Raw genomic sequence first — 24,000 nt, forward strand, 5'->3', positions numbered from 1 at the left:
TCCACATTTGTTGTGTATTCATCAACATGCCCTTATGAGCTATTTCATATGGGCAAAACAGTGACGGCTCAAAAACAGAATTTGTGAAGATAAATATGCTATTAGGAATAATGATGAAAGGTCGTCAGCTGCAAGACAATGCCACATTGCAGGCCATGATGCCAAGTCATTGATGTTTATAGGTTTGGAAATTGACAATCGGTTTCTGTCTGGACTGTAAAATAAATCAACACATTTGAATTGACTGATTTGAGTAGCACTTTATTGCCATTGGTTAATAATGTAGGTTTGTATATGGTTATGGGCATTTAAGATTTGTACACACCTGACCACACTAAAAAAGGCACTAAAAAAGGCAAGAAAAAATACAATCATACAAAGTGTGGCCTTATCTTTTCTGTTAAGCACTGAATACTTTTTGTTCAGGCTTATTTTATGTTGAATTGAGTTAAAGGTCTTTGCTGACATTTTTAAAGACATCTGTGTGTGTGTGTTTGTGTTATTGTGCACACAGAATATGCTTAGTGTGTGGTCTTGTGTATGGTGTCCGTGTGTGTGTAATTGCATGCATTATGTACTGTGTGTAATTGTGGCATATGCATTATGCATACTGAAGCTTGTGTGTTTGGAGATGTGATTGTGGAGATGTGATTGTGTGACTGCATTCATATGTGTGAGTGCGACGCCTTGACTGTGTGTATGCATACAAAAGGGTATATGTGTTTATATGTGTGAATATATATATATATTTTCACACATATAAACACATATACCCTTTTGCTGTGTGTGTGTGTGTGTGTGTGTGTGTGTGTGTGTGTGTGTGTGTGTGTGTGTGTGTGTGTGTGTGTGTGTGTGTGTGTGTGTGTGTGTGCGCGTGTGTGTGTGCATACCCACCTCCTTCGTTGCCCTCAACAATAGAGTAGATGATTGTCTGGTTGACGGCTGCAGCCAGAATGACCCCAACAACCTTCCCGATGGGGGCGTTCTCACTCACAGGAGGGAACCTAAGAGGGACAAAAAGAACAAGGCCAGAATGTCAAACCAAAAATAAAATGTTAGCATGCCGCCTTAAAAATGACAGTGTCCTGCTCGTCTATATAAATGGTGTTGACACCATTTATTTTCATTTAGCACAACCACTTTGTTATGAAGGGTATTTTTTGGGTTTGAAGGGGCCAACTCCAAATCAAAAGGACACCTTTTCAAACTTGATATTACAGAGCTACAGAGTACGGTGCAGAGGATGAGATTCAGTAACAGTGAGTCAAAACATATTTTGCTTTTAAATATGCTAGCACAAGAAAGCATATATTTATTTTTTGAAAGTATAGATGCTAGTTCTATGTGGATAAAAGCACAGCATGTCCAAATACCAAGTATCAGTGCAATTATCCACAGATAATTTGCATGGTAGATATACACTATTTCACTTTATGGCACAATTCCACAGTAAACAGCTCCGTTAAGAGACCTTGGCAGGGAGAGGCCTCAGCATCATGTGCAGGGGACAGGACAATGTGGGCAAGGATTGGCACAGCCTTCCTTCTACCTTCATATGCTGTTCACACACACACACACACACACACACACACACACGCACACACACACATGCTTCCAGTTGAAAGCATGAATCCCACTCAGCGTCATGCAAGGTGACGAAGGATAATATTGCGCAGTATAGGAACTTGTCCAGCCTGCAGTAGTCACACAAAGTCATGGGTTTGATTCCTGGCTGCCACCCCCGTGTCCTTGAGCAAGGCTCTTAAACCCCAAATTGCTCCAGGGAGACTGGCCCCTGCAATTGGCAATCGGTCGCTTTGGATAAAAGCATCAGCTAAATGCTTAAGTCTTAAGTCTGCTTAAGCTTAAGTGCATTGCTATTGCATAAAGATCACTCCAAGAAGCCCTTTCCCTTCAGTGTGAGACGAATGTCTCATCCTACCCTTTATGACTAGAATTGATTAGATGAGCTGTTCAGGCAACACTCTGAGCTGTGGGTATATATTGTAGAACACAGAGCGGTAAGACGTAGAGCACCAAGCTAATACCCTGAGATGCTCAAGACCTGATTTCACCCTCATTGAGAAGGCCAGCACCATTTTGTCTAAACACTCTTCACAACACAACACAACCCAGAGAACTGATAGAGTCGACGGGAACTGCTGGCAGGAGACCCAGGGCAAGGCTGCCAAATGGCAATTCGTTTTTTCACGTTTGGCACCAATGTCGAACATCAATAAGAGGGGGTTGCGGGGATGATTTCATTAGGAGAAATTACGAAAAAAGTCAGTCACTTAATTTAGAGTCTCTGGTTACCCCCTTTTTGTATCGACTAAAGGCTTGCACAGGCCTGTAATTAAAATGATGGGAGAACTGATGGCTGTCAATAATTGGCCTCGGAGTACAAGGCGGAGAGTAAAGCCTCATTATTGCTCAGTGTGAAAAATTGATACAAATACGGACAAATCCATTCTCTGCCATTACTTCGTCCACTCTTTTGGCCGTTCACTTAAAGCTTACAAATATGGACAAAACTGAAAAACGTAGGAAACAAATGTTTCCACTTATGCATGAAAAGGGAGCAGGAACTAGGCAACAGCAACAATTTGATGCCCTGAATGCCAGCGATATTGCAAAAATGTGAGATAACTCTCTCAACGTCTACGTTTTCAAGGCAGAGGCACGGATTCTGTGGTAAACAACATTGCAAAAGCCATTGACAAGGTAGGAATTTCTATGACATTGGGTGACATATTGAGTGATGGGTGACGCATTGGTTATGAATGATCACTTCTTTAGCATAATATGGGTGTGTGTGTTCCTGTGTGTGCGTGTGTGTGTGTGTGTGTGTGCGTGCGTGTGTGTGTGTGTGTGTGTGTGTATGTGTGTGTGTGTGTGTGTGAGCGTGTGTGTGTGAGTGTGTGTGTGTGTGTGTGTGTGTGTGTGTGTGTGCGTGCGTGTGTGTGTTCCTGTGTGTGTGTGTATGTGTGTGTGCCTCATGACGGGCTTGTTGATGGAATATCAAGGTTTACTGGGGAGGAGAACGAGGAAACATGGTTTTGTTGTGGCTGAGCAGGGAGGTGGGGAGGTGGCACAATAGCATAGTGGCGAGGATAAAAAAAAAATCAAGGGCGTGCACAGAAAAAAAGAAAAATCCAATTCTGAGTTGACGCAAGAAAGGTCAAAAAGTCCTATTCGCTGGATGCTACACACCTCAGGAGAAAGAAATCACCACACTTCACTTCACTGAGAAGACAGATGAGTCACACATGCATTGATATGTTGATATTGTTTCTTATCACCACATGGTGCCGCCACCACAACCAATCACAGCCATAGTGATATCTGCTACCAAACGCCACTCTCACTTGTGCCAGATTGATTAAGTACTCAGTATAAGATCATTCATAATCAGCATAGTGAGTCCTTTATACTGTTACATAGACAATACTGCACCTACAATTTGGATTAGTGTGTGTGTGCGTGTGTGTGTGTGTGTGTGCGTATGTGTGCATGTGTGTATTGAAATGTCACTCTCATGTGTGCTGGAATGAGTATCAGGGCGGTGGAGTCACTTCAGCTTTTGGCTCTGCAAGATGAGGTGGTGAAAAATGCTAAGGCTGGGATGGGTCTTTCTTTTGCTCATTTAGTGGTAATCTGCTCTGCTAGCAAGCACACACACACACTAAATGCCCCCTCAAAAAAACTCCCCCGATCTCAAGGCTGGCACAAGTTGATGAACAGACCCCTGCGTGCTCACACATACACACATATACACACATATACACACAAACACACAACCACACACACACACACACACACACACACACACACACACACACACACACACACACACACACACACACACACACACACACACACACACACACACTGTACAACTCGTGCCGCGTGCCGTGAGCATTGGGCGTCTAATGAGGTCCGTTGAGCCCTGAGCTCGGCGCCATCATCCGCTTCCTCGGTTTCAGGACCACGGCCAGCTCCACATCCCGCTCCACGGCAACATTAATCCCAGGCTCAGGGAGCAAGAGAGAGAAAGAGAGGAGGGATGGAAAGAGGGAGAGAGATAGAGAAAGAGAGAGAGAGAGAGAGAGAGATAGAGAGAGAGATGGAGAGAGAGAGAGAGAGAGAGAGAGAGAGAGAGAGAGAGAGAGAGAGAGAGAGAGAGAGAGAGAGAGAGAGAGAAAGATGGAAAAGGAGGCCTAGGACTGTCTCATCATCAGGGTGCTCGTAACGGGGAGAGTAATCCTAAACGATCAGACTCCTGCAGTAACCTTTCAGTACTGTAACTCTAAACTTAAGACATGTCATGCAAACAACAGCAACAGCAACAAGAACAACAATAAAAAGAAAAACAAACAAAACTAAGCACGATGGCTGACAATTGACACTATTCCTTTGCAACCTTGAGACTTGCGTCATGAATAGACCATGGTCGATACAGGACCTTATTCCTCTCCTTCACAACACAAAACAAACTGCATGTGAGTGGCTCAGGAGAAGACTTTGTGTTCTCAATCTTGCTGAAGAGACTACCATGCAAAAAATATAACTAAATAAAATATGACTAAATAAAGATGCCTGTGAACAAAGGACCTCCTTCCTGGAAACAGTTCAGAGATATTTCAGAGGGAAATGTGGCGGTTTGGAAGGATGGTGAAAGGAAACAAGCCTACAGCTCAACAAAAAATGTATTTTGCAAAAAGTACACCACATTTGAAAGAGCAGCATCCCAGGCTAACAAAACAACTTGGGTATCATCACACTCAACCTCTGTGTGAGTAGCATTGTGAAAAATATCTTTTTTTTTTTTTTTGCTGAGATCATTTCAGACACTGGGCCAAGCAAATGCCGGGACAAACACCACCATACCTGTGAACTAAATAATCAACTAAACATGTGCCAGCAGGAGAAAACAGGAGAAAGCCAACAACGACAATAACAACAACAAATATAAAGACGAATCCTCGGGAGGTGGAGCTCGGCACGGCTTGAAATCCTCCTCTTTTAATGAACCAAACCAGGAAGCAGGCCAAAGCTTTTCTCCCTAGCAGATTGTGCCTTCCCGGCACCATCTACGCCTACAAAACAATGTTATACCCCCACGGAGCGGAGTGTATCTTCATATAATATATATTTCAGGCACACTGTCATTGCCGCCGCTGCTGCTGCTGTTAAACCCTATGGTAGGGTGTTTGTGTGGAGCTCGAGGAGACAAGTAAGTACATGCTGGGCTTGTACAGTATACAGGGAGGCGGTGCGAGCGGATTTCTCCAGTAAACGAGGATGCGGTGTGAACGATGCTGCTGTAGCACAGCTGTCAGACGCCGACTCGGGAGAGGGGGGGTGGGGGGGTGGAGGTAAGGTCGAAAGCCAGCTGGCACTGGCGTGAGTTTTGATGAAATGTCAGAGCTGCCCTTTCAGGTGGCCTGCTTAATTACAGCAAAAGCGCGGTGCTAATTCACCGCGACCAAAAAACCTAATGAGGCCTCGGGTTCCGTCCGCGACACATTAACATGGTAATCCTGTGATTCCGGAGGGAGTGGAGATATCTTGGCAAAAGGAAATTAATTTTGAAATTGTATTTGCATTTGATGTCCGGCGTGTGTGTGTCTGTGTGTGTCTGTGTGTGTGTACGTGGGTGTGCGTGTGTGTCTGTGTCTGTGTGTGTGCACACGCAGATGTGTGCTTATTCCTCCTGTGTTCAATGTCACAGTAGGTACTGTGGTCCACACACACACACAGGTCCACTGTTATTTTTCTCTAAGAACCTTCACACAGACTGTTTGCTTCTTCCTCTACGCTTTTCCCCCCACCCCCCACTGCCACCCCCACCCCTAGACAGCGCTAAAAGCCTTTTGGATGCTTTAAAGGTTTTGCTTGCGGATTAGGAGCTGACCTTTTCAAACTGTTTGGGATCACTACCGCTGGCAACCAGGTACCACACTGAGCGTGTCCTCCGCAAACAAGAGAGAAAGGTCAACCAGTGTGCTCCTGAACTCGAGAGGTGGGGAAGGGGAGGTGGGCGCTCTCTAATGGACACACACACACACACACACACCGGCACGCAACCCCGCCCCCCACAAGCGCACACACACACACACACACACACAAACACACACACAGGCATACATAAGCAAACACACACATACATGTACCCCTCCACAAGCCCACACACTCACAGGCACACACACACACACAAACACACGCACCTCCCCACAAGCACACACATTCACAGACGCCCACACACACAGGCATACATAAGCAAACACACACACACACACACACACACCCAAGCAGACGACAATACGAAAGCAGCATCGCATACACACACACACAACAAAAACACACACACATTTCTCCCTCTGCAGGAATGCATTAATGATAGTGTGTCATGCATTATGTATGCATCGGGGAGGGATATGGATGGCGGCGGAGGTGCGGTTGCGACTCGGAGAGCGGATCTAACAAACACGGATTCAATTTTCCTGGGCATTAGGGGCCGTGATAAAGTGATTTCAACACCCCTTTTTCAGAGTGAGTGGATTGGGTAATCGGCTTCCTCCTTCTTTCTCTCCCAGATGTGAGCAAGACACTAAAAGGCATGCCTGCCCGGACAGGGGACAAAACCAGAAGACGCATGTGTAGCAGATCAGATAATACGCCTTACCAGCAGCCAACTAGCAAAGTAGCAAGGTTTTTTATTTACAATAAACAGCTACTGTAAATGCATTATTTTTTTCCAGCAGGTTTATAAACCAACAAAGGCATCATTTCACTAGAAATTGGTCCTGTAAGCCAGTGCTTACAGAAGTAGTTAAATCAACCACTGAATTATGATGCAGGACTAAACAAAACAAGACTTCACTCAGGTGTGTCGCAATATGATAACAGCATAATACGGTACAGTAGGGGGGAACGAGCTCTGCAACAATGACAGGCCAAAGAGACACTCCAGCAGAACACATGAAAGGAGATCACAAAACAGTCCTTCCACCTTGCGACTGAGGATCTTGTCTGCTCCCCCTTGCTGTCTCTTTCTCTCTCTCTCTCTCTCTCTCTCTGATGTTTTTTTTTTTTTCATTTTTCTTTTTCTCTTGCTCTCCAATCAATCTCAGGGGGGGTGCTCAAAACCAGATTAGCAAGATATGAGCGCTACATTATTTAAGGAGCCATAAATATTTCACGGAGAAACCGCGCCGCGAGGCAACAAAGCAGGCAAGCAGCCCCCGATAAGCAAGCGGGACTTGATTGAGACGTTAGGAGACGACAAGGGAAAGCCACGTAGGGGTGACTGGAAGCTGGGGAAGCGATTGGGGGTGGGGTGGGGGGGTGGGGGATTGGGTCTGACGCGATCTCATCAGACCTCGGCCCGGGAGCTTAATTCGTTAGTCTAGGGTGGGGATGGGGGGGTGAGTGAGAGAGAGCGAGAGAGAGAGAAATAGAATGAGAGAGAGAGAGAGAGAGAGAGAGAGAGAGAGAGAGAGAGAGAGAGAGAGAGATGCAATCACCATTGCTCTCATCTGGAGCCCCACAAATGGTCGAATGGTTCGTCAGCAAAAATAACAGATAGTTGCCGCGGATACGGCGCAGGTCTGGGCCACATCTGGCACAGCTCCGCTCCACACCCGAGAGCTGCTATCTGGAGCTGCGTCTGCGGGCCCCCACGGGGGTACGGCTCCATGGCTGATTGGCTGACGGAGTCCAGACTAATTAGGGGACGTTGAGATGCGCATAGCTCCACAATCCCCCGCTGACCTCTGCGCTACTGAGCACCGTCGTTTCCTGCCAGGAAAACCCGCTTCTCATCAAGATCACAGGAGGCACTACAAGTAAGTGAGTAACCTCAGATCTTTTGGCATGCAGGGCAGACAACATCCCATCAACAATAAGTGTGTTTTTTTTTTTAAACTTTATATGGCCTGACGTCATTCATTGGCAGCAGTAACCTTGAAAGCACTTATTATTTTCCGGAGGAAGTGATTTCTTTTCAGAAGACGTGTTTTTTATAACATCGCTGTTAATATTTTAGGGCCTTTGTGAGTCACTGGGCTTCTGGAGCTCCGTATTTAACAGACTTCATCAAACTCCTGTGCGCGCCGCCATTTGAGCGCTCCAGCCAGTGATTCATTTGGGTAAAAATAAGCGATGAGATACAGTATCAGGTGCCCACATATTTCACGTCCAGCAGATCCGCCCAGCTGTTCCAAACACAGCACTTATTTATTAAAAAAAAAAAAAAAAAAAAAAAAAAACAATTCTCTAGTCCAAGTTCTGAGCCGGGGAATGGTTGGCAGAATTGTGAAATTAAACAGCTTGTGCACTAAACAGCTTGAGCACAACCAAATACAGCATACTGTGAAGAATCAAGTTTCTGTTATAAATTAGACATTAGAGGTGGTGTGCTCACTTTTACAAATCCAACACTCTGGGGATGGTAACAACAGCACAGGGTAAAGTCATGGAAACCATGCTGGATGACAATCTTGGACTCATTTCTAAGTTCTTAAAGTGGATCATTCATTCTATGGTATGTGAAACCAGTGTAGCCTATCTACTCTAGAGAATGCTTAAACCTTTATCTAATCATGAAACACACACAAGTGTCTCTCAACATGATTCAAACAACACATTTACAGGGGTCAAGTGTTACGTTTTGTCCACCTGTTTCGTAAACAACGGCCTGTTGACCTTTCACATCTGTCTGACACTTTCATATCTCCCCTCAGTCGAGCTTTCATCACCGGCAGTGGTGCTCGACTGTTACACTCTTCTGCTGAGGTGTGGTGGTGCAGACGAGGAAGGGGAGCCATGTTTGTTGAAGTCTTTAATAAACAATGATATGCAAATAGACTATTTGTTTTCTTTTCCTGACCGCGTGCTGTGGACCCAGCAACTGCTGGGGGCGACAAATATTAATCCAGCAGGTGGCTCTACATAAGTGACTCCCCCTCCCCAACACACACACACACACACACACACACACACACACACACCACACACACAGGGGAGGCTGTCCCAGTTCCCTAATTACAACGCACAGTATGTGTGCGTGAGAGAGACAATGAATGAATGTGTGTTTGTGTGTGTGTGTATGTGTGTGTATGTGAGTGTAAGATTGAGAAAGGTGAAAGAAAGTGTGTGTGAAAGTGAGATGCTGAGAGAGAGAGAGACAGAAAGAGAGCTGTGCATGTACGGTATGTATGTGTGTGTGTGTGTGTGTGTGTGTGTGTGTGTGAGAGTGTGTGTGTCTGTGTGTGTGTGTGTGTATGTGTGTGTGTGTGTGTGTGTGTGTGTGTGTGTGTATTTGTGTGTGTGTGTATGTGTGTGTGTGTGTGTTTGAGAGAGAGAGAGAGAGAGAGAGAGAGAGTGTGTGTGTGTGTGTGTGTGTGTGTGTGTGTGTATACGTGTGTGTGTGTGTGTGTGTATGAGTACCTCCATGCGAGGCAACAGGAGAGTGTGTGAACCCCTCCTGTAGGGAGGCTAATTAAGCCTGAATGCTGGGGAGGCCCTAAAGCGTGACGGACGGCATTCACATCACGTTTCCAGCTCACGCTACACAAACCCAAAGAGTGACACTACAGGGACAGTATAACTCAAGGGCCTCGGGGACACGATGGACCCAGGGAAGCATGGGTGACTCCCTCCTCCAGGGGTGGGTTTCGAGTGTACTTTCTCCGATGTATTGTGATGTACTTTTGAAGGGTTGGGTGCTGCTACATACAGCCTGGCATAATAATGTGGCATCTAATCGCTGCCCTTGCAAAGACCCATACACTGGATGCTTAGGTAAGTAGCATCTCTCAAGAGAGAGTGGTGTGTACATGCTTGTGTGTGTGTGTGTGTGTGTGTGTGTGTGTGTGTGTGTGTGTGTGTGTGTGTGTGTGTGTGTGTGTGTGTGTGTGTGTGTGTTTCAGTAAAACAGAGAGTACATTAGAGAGCGAAAGGTTGTGTGATTAACATAAATAAATAAATATGTTTACAGGGTCATTATTTCAGTGCTTCCAGTAGGACCAGAAGGACAGTACAGTGTTGACCTCCAAATAAGACCAGCGAGGTCAGAGTGGAAGTATCTCTCTCTCTCTCTCACAAACACACACACACACACACACACACACACACACACACACACACACACACACACACACACACACACACCTATAAAAATCAACCAGAAAATCAAGCTGCAACTAGGGGTCCTTTAGGGCTACCCGTTGTGTAATCATCAACCTTACTGTTCTGCCACCATTTCGGGCCAACTCTCAAATCATCCCATTATTACTTGTATGAGAAACTTCTTAGAAGCTGAACGTACCGTTTCAACAGAGGACCTTGGCTGACAATCATGGCATTATTGTGTAACTACAACTTAGATAAATGTGCTTAAGCAAAAGATAATTTCATTTCTTGTTATTTGTATTCTCAAAGATTCCCATGGAACCAATTGAGGGGAAGAAAGAGAAGAGACATAAATTGCAGAGCAACCATAAATATGATGTTTGTCTCCACAGGTCCAACATTGACACACAGCTCCCAGAACACAAAACGAAATTAAAATTACTGATAAAACTTCAAGACTTCAAGTCGACAGGAACACAAACAAAAACACCTTCAAAGCCACAACACCTTCTAGACAAACAAAAAATGTGACATGCTGGAAAAGGTTGCAGTTTTGCCTGCACTATCTTGTCTCAAAAAATCAGCTTGTCATGTTTACTGATGTAGCGAAAAGATGAGCGGGGAAATGGAAGAGGGGAGCGGAGCATAAACATCGATGGCAGTCAAATGGCTAGTGTGATTGCTGTGACCGCCAACGTGTCCCTCAGTGGGGGGTGGGGGACTGGGGTGCTGAGATTTAGTGAGATTTGGGAGCTCTCTACCAAATCAGCTCGGACAGAAACTGCAAAGGACAGCATTTTGTGTCGCAATGGGTTATAGTTTGGGGGGGGGGGGGGGTATTATCATTAGCTTCGAAGGGGGGGGGGGGTATAGATGAATGAATGGATGGATGGATGAAAACACGAATGACTGAAAGAAAGAAAGAAAGAAAGAAGGAAAGAATGAATACATACATTACTAACTAACTGAATGCCTGACTGATTGACTGAATGAATGACTGTGTTTATCGTCCACTTGGATGGTGTGATGACAGCCGTTCTACATTCTGCATTGGCCATGCTCATCCACACCCTGGCTGAGTGTGGGTCTGACTCTCAACTGCCCCTGTGACCACTTCACAAAGGCGTCCGTCAGCCCAATCTCATCTGTATTACTGCTCTCCTCTGGATCCGCAGAAACTTTTATCGCCCTCATTAACGCGCTTATCTCTTATCTCTGAAGCCCTATCTGTTTGCCCGTAACACAAAATGTCTGTGCTTTGAACAGCCCATCAAGTGTGTTGCTTATCTAAGGGTTTATTTTTTGGCTTTGTTTTGTTTTGTTTTGTTATTCGGCAAGGGAAGACGACCTTTTCCATGGCAATCCCCGACTCTGTTGTTACTGGTACCGTGCAGAAAAGAGAGAATAGTGGCGATAGATCGAGCAGAGAGAAGCGGCCTTCAAACAGAAAGTTTGGATGCTGCCCTTTCCAAATCATGCGAGCTACGGCTGCATTTGGATAAACTTTCTTGCCTTTTTGGATTGTCCTTATTGCTTGGTTCTTAACCGAGTGCAATGACCCGAGAACAGGTGGCAGCCAAAATAAACTCTGTTTTCGCTCAATTTTCTTCTTTCTTTGGCATAGTGTACACCTGATTTTTATTTGCAGCCAACCACGGTGATGTTTCAAAGTCACGAGGGCAGTTTCTAGCTCATTCAGTCTGTGAAGAGGAACTGCAGCGACTTGCTCCGTCTTGTTCGTGTGAGGTTTTTATGACATCCTAACATGGTGGTGTTCTGCAGCTCTGCTGGACAGATGGAGATCATTTCTGACCAACATGCATTGTGTTAAAGTCCAACCTGCATCCTGTTAAGCCATACGTACGCAAGTACTATACAAATCTGAACAAGCATATTCTACAGCTCTTGGTACACAAAGGAGAAAATCCTTTTTTCGAAACGACGCTGCTTTCAATAAAACATGGTCTATTCAAAGACGAAGTGAGTGTCACTGCTGATCTGTTTTCACTTGGCCCGTCAGAAATAAATAGCTTTGAAAAACCTCAGGCTATCATTAGAGTCTGAGCTGATGTTGATCTATGATCTATGATGGCACTTTCAAAAACTACTGTTGTTATTTTCATTCTAGCATCTTTGCGATCACACAAAGCGACCTTGCTAATGACAATATCCCCCCCCCCCCCCCCCGAGCACCTCTCACCATGCGTACAGATACCTCTCCATTTCACCGATGTCGGCTCATCCTCGATACAAGGCTCCGTTTCAAAACAATACCAATACCATTTTTCCTCCATTAACGTGGAGTTTCTGGCTACCGCCGGTATGTGGCACAGAGATAAGCAGCTTCTGAAGTGTTACTTTAAGCCTCTCTCAGGGCCCTCTATTTGAAGTGGCAACAAAAATACAAGAGCCAAAGAAGTGGACTGTTTTTTTAACCACACCTTATCGGGCACTTGCCTGCTGAGGATCCCAGTTGTTCACAGCACAACTCAAACCAAAATGATCAAACTGCACGATAAAAAAAAAAAATTATTTGTTTGCTGAAATGCCTTCCTCCTTTGCTTTCAATTAACCCATTTACTCCTAAAATGCCTGCTAAAAACGCCTATAGAATCCTATGGCATTCTAGACTAAATAACCTTATTTCCTGAGGGTTTTCTGGAAACATACTAAAAATTGTCAACGTCTAGCAAAACTTAATATCTAAGCCTCTGTAGCACCTAGAAACATGACATAAAAAGTATGCTGCACTACGCAGCATCCAGCGGGAGGGTCAATGTTGCGCTACGCAGCATCCAGCGGGAGGGTCAATGTTGCGTCATGCAGCATCCAGCGCGAATGGGTTAATGCCACTTTGAGAGTCAGCGCTGGTGAAACAGGGTGTATTCATAGACTTAGCTGTTCGAAATAAATTGATTACCCTCAGTGTCGAATATATTAAAAGAGTAATTTAATAAAAGTGACGGAATGGATTCAGTGCGTGAGAGAGCGCTGCCCTTTGAGAAAAAACAATATTGTGCTGTACAGTGCATTTGTGACTGCTCATGAAGTTGCTCCCAGCCATAATACATATTCATGAGCATTTAATAAAAAGAAACGGTAAGAGCCTTGGCTGACAGTTTCACATAACCAAGTGAAAATACTGTACTGTATATTCATTCACCTCTTTGCCGATTTCACCGAACGCTTTTAAACCTTGACACCAGCTTCTACAAATTAAAAAATCCTCCACGAAAAAAAAAAGACTGTGATATATAAAAACAAGTGGAAAAAATAAACATAAACATACACAGTTTCTCACTGTTTTACACAAAAAAAAACCCCATCATGCCTCCACCTCAGACTTCAACCACATATCCAAGTGAACAACACCCACTTGGATGTCTCTTCAAGCAGCGTGTTGTTGGGGGTTTCACAATATCATCTTTTGAACCACAGGCTTAAGAGGTCAGGGAGGGGGGTTGTTTCTTTACCTGTACTCCTCCTGGGTGAAGATTGGTATCACCGAGGGCTGGAGGACAGTGATTTCCACCAGGGTCTTATTGAACTTCGCCGGCTCCCCTCCGTCATAAGCAATAACCACCAGCTATACACAGAGAAAGAGAGAGAGAGAGAGGGAGGGAGGGAGGGAGAGAGAGAGAGAGAGAGATAGAGGGAGGGAGAGAGAGATTGAAGAGGACGGGGGAGGGAAAGAGGGACATGAAGGGGGAGAAAGAAAGAGAAGTTGAGAAAGGGAGGGGGAGAGGAAAAGTAGAGAGAGAGAGAGAGAGAGAGAGAGAGAGAGAGAGAGAGAGAGAGAGAGAGAGAGAGAGAGAGAAAAATCAATGGGATGACTGCATCGGGCACAGATGTGAAGAGGCCATTCAGAGAGTGAAAGGGGGAACAAACATACAACCAAGCATGCCGGATGTTTGGATTGAACCACACAAATACACACACACACACCACATGCAGCCACCACCACACAGCCAGCCATGCGCCCACTTACACTCATACAAATACACAGACACACGGAAATGTTCAGGCCAAAGCATTATGGGTCCTTGCTGTGCTTTGCTTTGTTCCTGCATGAGTAATCAAAACATGGTGCCAGAGAGAGTATTGATCCTTGCTTTGAGGGAGCCAACAAGACACCACATAAACACACACACACACACACAACCTTTGAGAATGTGTATGTGTGTGTGTGTGTGCATGTGTGTGGGCGTCCGTTTGTGTGTGTGTGTGTGTGTGTGTGTGTGTGTGTGTGTGCGTGCGTGCGCGTGTCTCTGTATGTACATAGACCTGTGAAAAGGTTTTGGGCCCCTTTAGTGGTTTATCAAAACATTTGTCTTAGCCAGTTATTTTGTAAACCTGCCGGTATTCCTTAGTCAAGGGTAAATATCTACATTATGAAAACAGTGAAGTATTCCAGACAGACATGTATAAAGCCCATCAGCACAGCACTGGCAGAAACCATCAAGAGACAGATCGAGAGTAAAGGCTTTCTCAGTCTGTGAATCTACGCAAGAAGGGTTTGGCACATACTTGTGCAGCAAAATGAGTTCCATGTCATGTGTTTCAAATAGAGACACATCATCCATGTAGCTTGTGTATACTATGAGATGGGGCTGAATAGCACTACTTACAACAAGTCTTGCTGATCCTAGCACTTACCACCTGTCTTGAACTGACACTCAACTGTAAAAACAGCACTCACTGATGTTGCGCAACTGGCTGGGGCACCTGCACCGTACGCCGGCGACCCGGGTTCGAGTCCCGCCCCGTGGTCCTTTCCAGATCCCACCCCGACTCTCTCTCCCACTCACTTCCTGTCATTCTCCACTGTCCTATCATATTAAAGGCATAAAAAGCCCCAAAAAAAAAATGTTGAGAGAATTGCTTTAAAACTTAAAGCGATGGTTCGGAGTAATTTCACCCTAGGGTCCTTTGCACCATGACCCCGAGCCCTTCCCTTGGTCGAACCCTGGTCGAGTAGCGCTGTCAGAAACGAATTACTACTAACTAACTAACTAATAACGACGTTACCACCGTGATTTGGGAAAAGCCCGTAAAAGTCCTGGCAGGAAGCGATTACATCAACATTTTTTGGTATATCCAGTTTTTAATATTTTTTTTCCAAAGTGTTTACAACTTAGTGTTAACTAATAATTGTTGCAAACTGGTACTACGAACAAAATATTAGTGCATTCCTGGATCTACATCCTTATGCATGCTTCCTGCCAGAACTTTTACGGGCTTTTCCCAAATCACGGAAGTAACGTCGACGCAGCGGTATAGTAGCAGATAGTAGCATCCATCAGGCAAGTCTTATTTAAATAAACTCCTGGTGTGTTTACAAACTTTTCAATGCCTCGTTTTATGAGTAAAGAACATAGTTGTACTACTGTAGAAGTTTCGTACCATTCAGGGCATTATTAGTGGGGTAATTTACGAGATAAAAGTTGGTACCATTACGACTGCAGAAACTCATTAGTTTCTGCCCATGTGTGTGTTTGGCTCGGGGTCATTGTGCAAAGGACCCTAGGGTGAAATTACTCCGAACCATCGCTTTAAACTGTTTACCATGTTGTTAGTCGCTTTGGTTAAAAATGCGTCAGCCAAATGTAATGTAATGTAATGCAATGTAATGTAATGTAATATATATATGTGTGTGAGCCTTGCGCTGTGAGTGGTGTCCACGTAGCTATCGAAGACTATGCACAGGCCCTAAGCAACTGAGAGACTGACAAAAGAATGCTTAGCTCAGTGACCTTCCCCTGCCTGTGTACTGTATCTCTCATTGTGTGATATGCGGCAGATATACACATACAGGAGAGAGTAAATAGAGTAAAAGATATAAAGAGTGGGAGAGAGGGAGAGAGAGCGTGATACAGTGACTGGATAACAACACGAGATCATGGCATAGACGGAATTACAGTATAAAGAATGGGAGAACAAGAAAATAATAGAGAAACTAAAAGATTATATAGCGTGATAGAGAGACTGAAAGAAAAAAGAGTGAGAGAGAGAGAGAGAGAGCGTGATAGAGAGACCTTAAAAAAAGAGGATGCTTAGTCCACTCACGTTGAACTTGGCATTGGGCTCCTCGTTGAGGTTGACCCTGGTGACCACCTGGCCCGTGCCTTCCTCCACACCGAAGAGGCTCGTGCTGTAAGGGAACTGCTCGGCGTCCACCTGGTAGTGTATCCTACTGTCAGCGGTGTCCTGGACAGAAGAGAGGGACAGGATGAGTTCAAAGTTCAAAGTTCAGAGGAGATCACACAACCAGTGTTAGCACACACAGATAGATAGATACTCTTTTGATCCCGTGAGGGAAATTTGCTCTCTCTGCATTTGTCCCATCCGTGAATTAGTGAAGCACACAGAGTACACAGATCTACTGAGATCTCACAGTCACTCACCATTCACTTCCCTTCTTCCCTCTAAACTAATGGGTGATTTCATTCTTTCCATATATTTTTTTTAATACAAGTCAATGGTTTTACATACACAGACACAAACACATTCACATACACAAATACATCACACTCAGTCTGATGCAATATTAGATCAATAGCCCATCATTATCAAAGAGCCATCTGACTGCTATTAAACGCACACAACCATGCAGCATTATGAGATCAATGCCTTCAGATTGTTACATCGTGCTACAAATCCAGCATTTTCATGATGACATCCAGTCATGCCTTCCTTTGGATGGTCTTCTATAGACTAAAGATCTAAAGATGCTCTGATTACAGTATATACCAGGGTTCCCACTCCAAGTCAAATGTAAGATTCCATGACTATTGCCTGACAAAAAAACTGAATTTCCATTCTTACTCTTGACTTACTATCTGAATTGCATAATATACCCAACAATGATTTCAGAGCAGCGGCGTAGTGTTCAAGAATCTTTTTTTTTTTTTAGAGCGGAGGTGAATAAATGAGCACTGAACAAACAAAGTTGGGCTATTCAAGCAAGCTATTAACCAGTTCAGCATGGAAATATTATTTGTATTACAGTAATGTATTATTTTTGCCAAGTAAATGTTAAACTGCAAAACAAATACAATCTGATAATCCATGACTTTGCCGCACAAATGATAAAATTCCCTGACTTTCCATGTCTGGAACAGTCAATATTTAATATCAATATTCAATGATATTCCAGAAATTCCATTCCCTGATATACAAATCTGTTTAAACTGTCAAGGAGAACATCCTTTCACACATGTGTGCGCGCGCGTGCGTGTGTGTGTGTGTGTGAAAGAGAGGATGACAGTGTAGGAAAGCTTAGGTGTTAAGTGTTGTATGACTGTTGTACAACTACACAAAAGACCTGCTCCTATATATGTATACAGCCTTCAGGTGTACAAATGACACATCAACAGTTTTGCCACAGGTGGTTCATTCACAAACTGCATGGACGGCACTCAGCTTCCTAGATTTTTATAAAGAAGTTCTATGTATTCGGTGAATTGCCTTCCAAAGTCACATTAATACCAGCGGTTCAAAATCCATGGTATTGTGTGTTCCCCCTCGATAATGCGTTGGTTGCAAATCTCTGCTTGGGGAGGTACTGTTGTCTGCCTGCCATAATCAAAGAGGTGCTGTTACGCTACACTCTCCAGCTCTGTCGTTCACGGTCACCGTCTCTTCACCCTCAGCATGTCGTCACCTGCCCCCCCCCCCACCCCCCCCCACCCCCTTCTCGCTACGTTGGTGCAGCCGATAAAACAATTTTCTGTCTGATTGCCAGGACCGCGTACGACAGCAGATGTCGAGCGCGGTCCCGTCTCCGCATGCCAATGAGCCTGCCGCAACGCAATTTGCTTTTGAAAGTCCCCTGACCTCCGCGAGAGCCCCGGTGGCGTTTGCGTTGCTGTCGACTGCCATATTTGCCCGCTAATGTGTTGTGTTGGCAAGCAGACAAGCGAAGCGGGAGGTCAAGATACGTTCTCTATCTCTCTCTCTCTGTGTGTGTGTGTGTGTGTGTGTGTGTGTGTGTGTGTGTTTTTGAGAATTCTGGGGGGCGAGAGTGCATGTTGCGTGCACACAATATAGAGAAACTCTGTAGTGAGTGTGTGTGTGTACAAGGTATGTGAGAAATCTGCTGGGTGTGTGTGTCGCCGTGCATGTTGAGGTACATATGTGTGTGCATGTGTGAAATGTGTGAGTTGTGTGCCTCTCTACAATATGTCTTTGTGTGTGTGTGTGTGTGTGTGTGTGTGTGTGTGTTTTAGACAGGACCTCTAAAGTGAGAAATGCAGACACCATTGAGCCCTCAGGGACACCAGCTCAAACAAATCCATTCACTGTGACACAAGAGCCGAGGAAGAGGATGATAAGGAGGAAGAGCAGGAGAAAGAGAACGAGGAGGTACAGTAGAGGAAGAGGAGGATGAGGATTAGAAGTGCCACAGCAAATGACCCCCCCCCCCCCCCGCCTCAATGGGAGAGGGGGAGAGGAGGGGACGCTCCTCTTTGAGTAAGATCAGGGCTCCTCACAGCAGTGGGGCAGTCTGACAGAGACAGAGAGAGAGAACAAGAAGTGAGAGATGGAGAGATAGAGAGAGGGATGACAGATGGAGATAGACAGATATTATAGATAGACAGATAGAGAGGGGTGAGAGATGGAGAGATAGAGAGAAGAATGGGCAGAGGAGGAGAGCAACAGAGACATGGAGCAAAAGTGATTATGAGAGTACAAGCAAAAGAAGGAAAGAAAGAAAGAAAGAAAAAAGAAAATGTGTGTGTGTGTGTGTGTGTGTGTGTAATGTGCTCAAAACAGTTGTGTGATGTATAGTCCCATTTTTCTGACAGCAAGTAGGAGAGAAGGCCACCACTCACAGAATCAGTGGTCATTAATTGACCAGCCACAGTGGCCCATGAGATAATCAATGTCTTGGCATTATGGACAGTTTCTCTCAACGTGACCTTCAAAGGTTAATGTACATTAAGGCTCTTTGGATTGAACTTTTGCATGTCTACAAAAGCTAGTGTGTGTGTGTGTGTGTTTATGCATTATTCCATCACACATTTATGTGATCTGTGTGTACTGTATGTGTCTTGTGTGCTTGTATGCATTTGTCTTTGCATGTTTGCATGTGTGCATGTGTGTGTGCGCACGTGTGTGTGTGTGTGTGTGTGTGTGTGTGTGTGTGTGAGTGTGTGCATGAATATGTGTGTAAGTGTGTTAAACGGAAGCAGCTTCTACGATCACACATGGCGGATCGAATGAAGTGGTAGCTGACAGCTGTGGGTCTCTGGAGCAGAGGCACCTCCTCCACACCGGCCGCCGAGCCGAGCCGCCCCTGTTGCCCCCCAGTACCAGCGTACTGAGCTGAGATCACACCGCAACACGAGAGCAGCGCCCCAAACAACACTCACCGTCCTCTCTGAAAGGATACACAACAAACAGTCCCAGCCTTCAAAAAAGCCTCCTCAAACTTAAGTCCTCAGCTCAGGAAGTTCTCTTAAGTGGTCCTGAGAAGCATTCTCTGTCAGAACAGGTGCTCCTTTGCTTCAGTGCTTTTGAATAAACACGCTCAAAGAAATCAAGATGTCTCATTGTAGACTCTTTAAAAACTGTTATCTAGCTAATAGAAGTAAAAAATCAGTATTTCATTATCTGCTATTTTGGTGTGCGCAGACACAAATCATGCATTATTATCTCTGCTCAATTGCACTGCGTGGCAGCATCTTTTCCAAACAACCTTGATGACACCATATTGTCCCAGCCACACTTTACACACCGCTAATACCACATCCCAGTTGTAATCACCTAAGCCACCTCACCCCCTTGATTGTCCTTAATGGCTAATTTTCAGACTCCCATTTCAACCAAAACATGGGCAACAAAGACATTGTCTTGCTACAGCCAGACTAATCAACTGAATGGGGCTTTAGTTCTCTGCTCTCTTGCTGATCAGAGAACAGACAAGTGTTTGTTTCTGGATAGGTGCAGACCTGTCAGTTTTTTCATTGGACAATATAGAAGGAGGCGGAAGGTGGTAGGTCAAGGAGACATGCAGCACACGACACACACACACACACACACACACACACACACACACACACACACACACACACACACACACACACACATAGACACAGAGGGGAATAGGCAGGTAGGGTGGGAGTGTCTGACTGCTCGGCCATCTGTTGCAGGTGGGTGACGGACAGGGGTCACATTCAAAGCTCTTCTATTCAAACACACACACACACACACACACACACACCCATGCACCCTCTCTCCTGTTTCTTCTCTCTCACTTGCTGCCTATTTTGTCTTTCTCACACACACAAGAACACACTCAATCTCTCTGTTACCTCAGTCTATCACACACACACACACACACACACACACACACACACACACACACTCACACACAAACACACACACATTCACAATAACACACATTCAATCTCTCTGTTACCTCAGTCTATCACACGCACGCACACAAACACACACACACATACGCACACACACACACACACACAATAACACACACTCAATCTCTCTCTGTTACCTCTGTCTATCACGCACACACGGACTCCCGCACACACACACACACATACAGACACATACACACACAAACACACACAGACACATTAAAGGGAGGCACGATCAAATTCTCTACTGACAAAGCCGCTAATCTGGTGAACAAATCAGACATATTAAAAAGCGCACGCGTTCCCCTCCCGGATGTTTTTGCTTTTAGCCTCTCCAGAGAATGATTAACGTGCCCGTTTGTTTGTAGGACTGTGCTAATTGCCCCATCACATGGAAAATATTATTAAGGAAAATTAGAGAGGTAATTGAACTCCTGATACCAGAAGCTCGGCGGAGTGTTATTACCTAGAAGCTATTACCAGTGACAGATCTCCTTTGTTGAGCACAAAAAGACCTTCGGAACGGGAACAAAGTCAGATTTTCACACGTAAACTCACACTTCACTCGCGCTTCATTGTGACAAATTATACATCAGTTTCATTACTGGAATTGAACTAGTAATGAAGAACCTTGTTAAAGATTCATTATCATAGCCTACACATGACTATTCTCGTTGATGTTAGCTGAAATTAGATATTGTGAGTTATCTCTTGAACCTGACTACAACAGTATAGCACTGAGCACATTCAGAGTAGGCGTCAGACTACTACAACATATAGTTTAGTCGAAATATAGTCGAAATATATATTTGTATAGTATGTTTAATCGAAAAAAAAAAAAGATTCCTCATCACAGCATACTGTCATAGCCCCACACTATTACACTCCCACAGAGAGCTGAGAGGAAGCAGACTTGACACGTACACTGAGGTGACCTTTGACCTTTGTGTGTTGAGACTGCGCTCGAGACTAGACGAGGAGTCTGACGAGCAGGAAGAGCGGAGTGCGTGACTGAGAGAGATGTGACCTACAGTAGGGTGAGACGTGACCTACAGATGAGATCAGGCTCATGCATGTCTCTTCAGAGGAGTGATATGCACTTTGGGAATAAGAGGTGAGGACAGGGGAGATGAGAGAGTGAGCGGAGGTGAATTTCTCTTTAGTGTTTTTTTCTTTCTTTCTTTCTTTTTTTTTGGTTTGTTTCTTCTTTTGAGCCAAACTTTCACTCATGTAAATGTCACACTTGGCAGGTTGAGAGGGCTTCCTGAGATTGGGGCTGGCGTGTGTGTGTGTGTGTGTGTTGCTGGGGAGTTGCTATTCTGTCTGTCAAAAAATAAATAGTTGAGATTGGGGGTGGAGTGTGTGTGTGTGTGTGTGTGTGTGTGTGTGTGTTGCAGGAATGTTACTCTGCTGTCTGTCAAAAAATAAGTAGTCTTTTTAGCCTCCCATCTGAATGCATGAAACTGTATATTGGATCTCTGGACCAAGGCCTCCTAACAGTTAACTTTGTAGTATTGATGGAAAGAAATCACTTAAGAGTGAAGTAACCACTAATTCTGAACCTAGACCTAAAAAAAGGTTTTATAATAAAGATATGCATAAATAACAAGTATTGGTAAACTTATTTTGTCATACATCTAACAGACCAACAAATGGCAACATTAAACTTGTATTATAATTCATTTGAAAGGTGGACAACATGCCGTGAAAAAGTCGCCGATCTCTCAAAATGAAAGACACAGCGCAACATTCCAATGACAGGTACTACAGTGATATGATGTTGCACTTGTGCCAAGGCTGACAGACAGTGAAATATGCATGTGGATATCAGAGCGTAAATCGCCTGGGCTGTCACAGGGGCCCTGGGGTAGAGGAGATGGCTGAGTGGGCCAACAGTATGGGAAGGCTCAGAGGTGTGTGTCACCACTCTGTCTATCAGCAGAGAATCTGTGTGTGTGTGTGTGTGTGTGTGTGTGTGTGTGTGTATCTGTGTGTGTGTGTGTGTGTGTGTGTGTGTGTGTGTGTGTGTGTGTGTGTGTGTGTGTGTGATGAGAGAGGGCATACTGTACATATGCAATGTACATATCAATTGTTATAGAGCGATTGTTCATGCATACCTGTGTGTGTGTGTGTGTGTGTGTGAGAGAGAGTGAGAGAGAGGGCGTACATATGCAACATACATATCAATTGTTAAAGAGCGATTGTTCATGCATACCTGTGTGTGTGTGTGGGTGTCTGTGTGTGTGTGTGTGTGCCTTGGACACGAGAGATCTGGGCGAGTGGCCAGCAGAGTCGCAGGCTGCCCTATCTTCTGTTTTCTGCCTGCCTGCCCGCCTGCCTGCCTGCCAACCCCCCCCCCCCGTGATTCATGCCCCCTCTGGGAGGCTGCCGTCCGTCAGCCGGCTGATACTTTACATGCACCCCAGGTAGAGGAGGCTGGATGGGCAGACAGGGCAGTGACTGTGGGTCGGGGAGCTGGGTAGGGTGGGGGTGGTGATTGTGGGTTAGAGAAGTGGCGGGAGGGTTGGGTGAAGATGCGCGCGGGTGGCTGATTTGATGGGGAGGATGCTGTCAAAGGCACCAGCACCAGCAGCAGAAGTGGCCGCTCTCCAGCCAGGAGATATCAGAGAGGCAAGGCAAGCAGCACCTGGCAAGCAGCACCTGGCAACCCACTGAGTCACAACACCCTGGGGAGTACAGCTGGACCTACTCTTCTTCATCCCCCTCTCTCTCTTTTTCTCTTGGTCAGTGTCTCTCTCCTTATCTGCAGTCTCTCTCTCTCTCTCTCTGTCATTGTCTCTCTCCTTCTCTTCTGCAGTTTCTCTCTCTCTCTCTCTCTCAGTGTCTCTCCTTTTCTTCTGCCCTCTCTCTCCCTCTCTGTTTCCTTTTCTTCCTGTAACTCTCTCGTAGACACCCTCATACACATACCATATATTCTCAGTATCTGTCTCCTTCCCTGTGACTCTCCTCCCTTGTTCTTTCTTTCTCTTTCTCTAGGACGGTCTGCTTTTGTCCTTCTCTGGAAAGTGTTTGTCTGTCTGTCTGTCTGTCTGTCTGTGAGAGTTTCTCTTTGTAGCAGTGAGAGTTTCCCACCTCGTCCTCAACCACCCTCTCAGGGCGGCCGGCTGTGCCTTTTTCTCAGATGTCCTCTGATGATTGACAGAGGATGTGTGTGTGTGTGTGTGTGTGTGTGTGTGTGTGTGTGTGTGTGTGTGTGTGTGTGTGTGTGTGTGAGAGAGAGAGATAGAGAGCACAGGTCAGCCGAATCACCGGCTGAGAATTGAATAGGTGAGAATGAGAAAAGCAAAAGGGCCAATACAGAAGGGAAAAGGCCTCCAATCTTCTCCCCGTCCAGAAGAGGAGTGAGGCCTATCTCTCGTCTTCACCACGAAAAAGAAGAAGCCTTGACAGATCCTTCTCAAGAGTCGTGAAATGGCGTGAACCTCTTTTTTTCTCCCTTTCTCTTTTTTTCTAGTCACCCCCC

General features: G+C 45.2%; 1 protein-coding gene across 1 annotated transcript in view; it reads right to left on the bottom strand.

Moving 5' to 3' along the window:
• The window catches only part of pcdh15b (protocadherin-related 15b), a 194,881-nt gene that overhangs the window by 42,712 nt on the left and 128,169 nt on the right, over positions 1-24,000 (bottom strand). The window contains exons 22-24 of the mRNA XM_076298738.1: positions 16,204-16,344; positions 13,611-13,723; positions 895-1,004 (exon numbers count right to left, since the gene is read on the bottom strand). Coding sequence (XP_076154853.1) covers positions 895-1,004; positions 13,611-13,723; positions 16,204-16,344 — 364 coding nt within the window. The remainder of the gene's footprint in view (positions 1-894; positions 1,005-13,610; positions 13,724-16,203; positions 16,345-24,000) is intronic.

This window comes from Alosa pseudoharengus, unplaced genomic scaffold, assembly GCF_046254945.1.
Source record: "Alosa pseudoharengus isolate Yale_2024_CS ecotype anadromous, Long Island Sound unplaced genomic scaffold, YU_APseudo_1.1 YU_APseudo_1.1_scf_21, whole genome shotgun sequence".
NCBI lineage: Eukaryota > Metazoa > Chordata > Actinopteri > Clupeiformes > Clupeidae > Alosa > Alosa pseudoharengus.